Here is a 5,866-nt window from a genome sequence, read left to right on the forward strand (position 1 = left end):
GACAAAGGCGTCTGAAGTCGACTTTGAAACGACCTTCCCATTTTCTTTCTTTTTCAGCTTTGGACAATCCTTTTTCCAGTGCCCAGTTTCATGACAAAAGGCACATTCATCCTTCGCAAGTCTGCCTTTTGAGCGAGATCTACCCTTCTTTTTCTTTCCAGGCTTATGAGTCTGTTCACGACCTCGAGCAGCATAGGCCTCCCCTGCTGAAGTTGAACTGTTTTCCTTCTGATCCTTTTTCCGGATCTCCCGATTGTACAAAGCTGCACATACTTCATCGAAACGGATTTGCTCCTTTCCATGAAGTATCATAGTGATAAGGTTCTCGTATTCTTCGGGTAGAGAGTTCAAGAGGAGAAGAGCCTTATCCTCATCCTTGACCATTTCATCAAGGTTTTCCAACTCCGTCACCAGCTTGTTGAACTCCGATATGTGGTTGTACATCGTAGTGCCCGATTGGTACTGCAGGCGGAACAACTTCTTCTTCAAGTACAACCGGTTCTGGCAACTCTTCGTCAGGAACTGCTTCTCCAACTCTCTCCAAAGTTTGCTTGCAGATGTCTCCTTCATATAAGGGAGTTTTAGCTCCCTTGTTAAACACGAACGGATTACTACGCAAGCATTGCGATTCATCCATACCCACTCGGTATCCTCCAGGTGTGTCGGCTTCTGCGAATCAAGAGCAACGAGAAGCTCTTGCTGATAAAGCGCATCCATCATCTCGCCTTGCCACAAGCTGAAATTATTGGTCCCGTTGAACTTCTCCACCTCGATCTTCGCATTCGTCACCACCGTCCTTCCCGATGACGCCGAGGATCGGACGATCGACGACGATGATGAGCCAACTGGTGGAATTGCAACTACCGCCGGTGTTTCGGTGGTTTCATGGGCCATAACTCCAAATCACAATTTTTTTTTAATTTTTCAAATTGACCCGTGCCTTGGTAAAAGGTACCGCGGCTCTGATACCAATTGTTGTGCGGAAGCGTACCGGGTCTCAAATACGAGACGATGGAATCAAACGAGAGAAAATTAAAGACACCAGGATTTAACGTGGTTCGGCAGAATGCCTACGTCCACGGCGAGGAAGAAAAACAAATCCCACTATATCGGTGAACAAATGTGGAATACAAGACACACTCAACCTCACTTCCCAATGACGCCAAGAACACCCTTTCTCTCGTAACACTCAGAAGAAAAATATATTCAAACCGTATCCAAGACTCTCACCGAAACAAATATCTTGGATACCTAAAAGAGAAACCCAAAGAAACTCTCAAAAAGACCCAAAAATGGATTTCTTGTTGAAGAAGAAACTTCTTCAACTCCTCTTATTCTTCTTCTTGTGTTTGCTTCTCGTTGATGATCTGAACAACCTCACTGCATGGGTATTTATAGTGAAGCTTGGAGGAAAGAGCCAATTTGAATATGTGGCTCGGAGAGATTCACACCTAACATCTCCACTTCGTGTGGTAACCAATATTCCACCAAGCAACCAATACCTAACATGCATATCATCTTGTCCGCCACTTATAATTGGAGCCACATAATTTACAGTTATGTTTGCCCATCGAATCCCCTGTTATTTTCTTATGGCAAGTATTTCAGTTTATGAATATGATTCTTGATGGGAGTTGTTCGATGGTGTAGTGCATGGAACTTGGGTTTCGGATCAGAAAATTGAGGCTGGTACTTGTGTGGAGGTTAAGGAAGGTGAGACTTGAAGGATTGGTGGTTCAACTAGGATCTATAGGCTGCACTGGATTCCACTGAGCCACGCGTATGATATGGACAATCCATTTGTTTCACCGCTGGATATATACGCAGCTAAGGAGCAAGAGGAAGAGAGTGGAGTGCTTAATGCGGATAATGTGGAAGTAACGATGAGGTTAAGCCTTCTCTTGTTCTTTCTTGCTCTATCATGTGTTCCTGAAATTGTTCTTTCAATGGGCTATTGTTTATTCATTTGTTCTTCTGTTAATTCTCTCTCTGTGTTCGTTACAAATAACTTGAATCTCTGGTTGCTCTAAATCGAAAAACTGGTTGTTCTTCTGGTAATACTCTCTCTGTGCTGGTTGCAAATAACTTGAATCTCTGCTTGCTCTAAATCGAAAAAACTGGATTATTCGAGCTGAAGAAAGCAGTGTCACTACATGTTAGGGTGACATTTGGGGTTAGAACTTGAAGTTGGAAGTTAAATGTTTTGTTGTTATCCTTCCTTGTTGATACAGAGGGACTTACTTTTTAGAGTCTCTGGAATCTCTATATGCAGGATAGTGTAGCCCTCCCAGGTCAAAAGTTGGTTAAACTTGTTTCTCCTGATGTTGACCTCTTTTATGGGTTTTCCATGCTTTGCAGGATGGAAAACTTGTGCCCGTTGAAGGTGAAACTTCGCAACTGGATTGGACTTCAGACCGAAGTGGTGCTTCTATCCCTAGTGAGGATCCAGTGTCAACTGAGAAGGAGACTTCGTCATTTCCACTTGCATCTCCGAGTGAAATGCCACTTCCTGGCCATTCCTTGGAGATGCAAAAACAGCAGATCTGTGGAGATGTACAGGCTTCGCCAAATGTTGTTACCGTCACTGAAGACGTTGAAGTAGACATTCCAAAGCAACAGAATGGTGGCTGCCCCAAAGCCTTGTGTGGTTCTTCATTTGCAGAACTGGCTGAAGATGCTGAAAGTAGGAGCCTTTGCGGAGAAGACAATGGAGAAACTGATGTTTTCTCGAGGCAAATCATGGAAGCATCTGCTAGTTTGTTTGCTGAAACTGGACCTCTTTTGGAAATTAAAATCAAAGACATCCGAGGCTTGGTCTCAGGCTGGCAGCCGCTTTTCGAGATCCTGAGTGAATTGGTAGATGAGGCTAACAATCAAAGCCTCCACCAAGAAGATAATGGAGAAACTGAAGTTGTCTCGAAACAAAACATGGCAGTATCTGCCCAATATTTCACTGCGACTGAAACCCTTTTAGAAACCAAAACAAAAGTTATCCAAGGTCCGTTCTTGGGTTGGCAGCCACTTTCCGAGATCCAGAATGAACCAACCAAACTGGTTGATAATCAGAGTCATCATCAAGAAGATGATGGAGAGAATGATCTTATCTCAACGCGAGGCATGGCAGTATCTTCCTGTTCATTTCCTGAATTCGTACCCTTTCAGGGCCCATCCTTGGCTTGGCAGCCATTGTCAGAGGTATAACAACAACACATTCACTATATATATCTGTTACATAAATTTTGTTTTTTTACCTCAAAATTATTGTGAAACATGGTCTGGTTAAACTGCTTTAGGAAAATGATTGGTACCGAGTTTGTTCTAACTACGTATTTGGTTAAAATAACTGAGGCTGGCTTGGTATAATCAAAACTTTTAGACGCTTTAGGAAGCATCAGGTGTGCAAATTAACAGTTGTATGGATCAACTCTGTGACTGGAGGATAGGAATGGATATGGATCAACATTCAACTCCATTTAACCACATATTTTGAAAAACCCATTTGATTAACAGTGTTGGTTGCAACAGGGTGTGATATGCGAGACAGTGAAAGAGTTCTACGAGAGTATAGTGAACCCTTTCTCCGAGAGGTTCATGTTGGCAGAGAGCTCTCCCAGGGGTCGGAATTGGTGTTGTCTAGATGAGGACGACGTTGTCTTGAGGGAAAGATACAATGACCGAAGCTTCCCTTTCAAGAAGAAAGAGTTGTACAGTGCAAAGGGCTTGAAGCTCATATTGCTTCACAACTCTCACTACTATCGCCACAACTCGTAGACCCCCTCTTCCTATTTTTGTTAGACATTGTTCATTCTGAATGACTGGATCACCATGCATATTTTCCGTATCTAATTTTCAAAATTACAGGTAGGCTTTTATCGCCAACCAACAGTTCACTAAAATCTTCTGTTTTACATGATCGTTTCCTATAATCATCTCCAAGAAGAAACTGAAATGAAGACAACTTGTGCATGTGTCCGTTCGTGTGTAACTTAGAATCTTCGCATGATCACCGCCATGTCAAGCTACATCGGATACGACATCTACAGCCACTCCGAACTACGGAAATTGCTGATGAAATCGGAAGACAGCCAGACTTCCAGGGGCTACACAATGTAGAAACCCATATTCTTGATTCTTTTTTCCAGGTGAAAACTGGGATCGTAGTTGTGGCAGAGGAGAAGAGATGTTATGGAGATTTTGCAGATGGGCAAAAACGGCAAGGCGTTCGTGATGTTTACGTGGGCTTGGCTTTAGAGACGGCAGGGCAGATAACACACTTCAAATCCTTCTTCATCATCCTTTTTGCGCTTAGTCAGAAAACAGAAAAGTTAAAAGCAGAGCAGAGGTCTTCGTGACGATGGCTCCCAAGGTCACAGCCATGGCGGCCACTAGACCTCTCTACCCAGTATCTTGCTTATTCCTCTCCTTCTCTCTCGTCTTCGTTTCCACTTCCATCAAATCCGGCCCGAATCCGAAGATCTTCGATGAAAACGGCATCAATGTATATGTCGCAGAGCTTCCGAGATCCCTGAATTATGGTCTTCTGGAGAAGTATTGGTCATCTAGTCCAGATTCTCGCATACCCAGCGACCCGGACCACCCGACCAGAAAACCCGTTTGCCCAAGTCCGACCTTGCCCGGAGAATCCGCTGATCAGGCAATATAGCGCCGAGTACTGGATTCTGGGCGACCTCGAGAAACGAACTGAGTCTTTCGAAGAGGGTTTTCAGGGAATCCGAAGCCGATGTGATTTTCGTGCCTTTCTTCGCGAGAGATGGAGCCGGGAAACGGGAAGGGTTCCTACAGGGAGAAGGCCGGGAACGAGGATTACCGACAAGTGCTTGATTTTGTGCTGAACTCTGAAGCGTGGACGGGATCAGGTTTCTGTGCTTACCGGTTCTCTTTCCTTTTCTCGTATTATATTCAGTTTCTTGAGCTATTTGATCCGTTTTCCAATTATGGACTATTTTCCAGGTCTCTTGGTCGCATTAATCAATTCGTATTCACGAGGAACCACAATTTTCCTTTTTCTATTATGGAAGGAGACGCCATAGCTACCTGCAAGTTTCCATTTTTGTTAATTCAAAGTGGTAAATTTCCTTCTTTTTTTTAAATTTTCGTTTTTCATAAGATCAAAAACCCTAGCACCCCTGAAACTGCTTCTGCTTCTGCTTCCCCATCGCCACTCGTGGTAAGCTTGTTCTCCTTTATGTTCTCTCATCCTTGTGCTTTGTCTGGTCTGTATTAGATTTTGCACGAGCCTTCTCTTTGGTTTTTGAAATCTTTTGGAGCTGCTGAAATTATTTTGATCCCTTCAAGTGCAAAATAAGAATTTGACAGCAATCCGGAATTCGATATTTGCTAACTTAGTTTTTTGAACCTGAAGACAACTTCTGATAGTGCTCATTTCTGTTTTCAGGTTGACAAAGTTTGATTTCAGGTTTCAAGCAATGGTTCGGAAAGATGACTTCTCCTGCAAGAAAATATTCCCTAAGATTGGGGGAGGCAGGGCAAACTCCACGAAGGATAAGCTAACTTCTTCATTCGACCTTGTTGAAGAAATGCATTTTCTTTATATAGAGATTAACCGAGTCATCAATTGTCCTGCCGGTACATGTTCGCCTTTTGTGGAACTCACCCTTGGAAATTACAGGGCCTCGACAAGAACCTTACCTACAGGACCTGATATGGAGTGGAACCAGGCTTTTGCTTTCGACAAAACGAAAGGTGATGTTTTGGAGGTTGTTCTTAAAGATGGGCGATCCCCGGAATATCGGGTCATCGGGAAAATTTCGTTCAAATTGGTCATTGATATCCCCACGAGAGTTCCGCCCGATGCCCGTATTGCACCACAGTGGTATGCTCTTCC

The 5,866-nt window shown here is 43.6% G+C and overlaps 1 protein-coding gene across 1 annotated transcript in view; it reads left to right on the top strand.

Moving 5' to 3' along the window:
• Positions 1-1,635: 1,635 nt before the first annotated feature.
• The window catches only part of LOC104816265 (FT-interacting protein 1-like), a 6,559-nt gene continuing 2,328 nt past the window's right edge, over positions 1,636-5,866 (top strand). Inside the window, exons 1-5 of the mRNA XM_010544997.2 lie at positions 1,636-1,888; positions 2,359-3,195; positions 3,526-3,767; positions 3,862-4,877; positions 4,972-5,866. Of these exons, the coding sequence (XP_010543299.1) occupies positions 5,448-5,866 (419 nt within the window). The 5' untranslated portion in view covers positions 1,636-1,888; positions 2,359-3,195; positions 3,526-3,767; positions 3,862-4,877; positions 4,972-5,447. The remainder of the gene's footprint in view (positions 1,889-2,358; positions 3,196-3,525; positions 3,768-3,861; positions 4,878-4,971) is intronic.

Source organism: Tarenaya hassleriana, unplaced genomic scaffold, assembly GCF_000463585.1.
Source record: "Tarenaya hassleriana unplaced genomic scaffold, ASM46358v1 Cleome1, whole genome shotgun sequence".
NCBI lineage: Eukaryota > Viridiplantae > Streptophyta > Magnoliopsida > Brassicales > Cleomaceae > Tarenaya > Tarenaya hassleriana.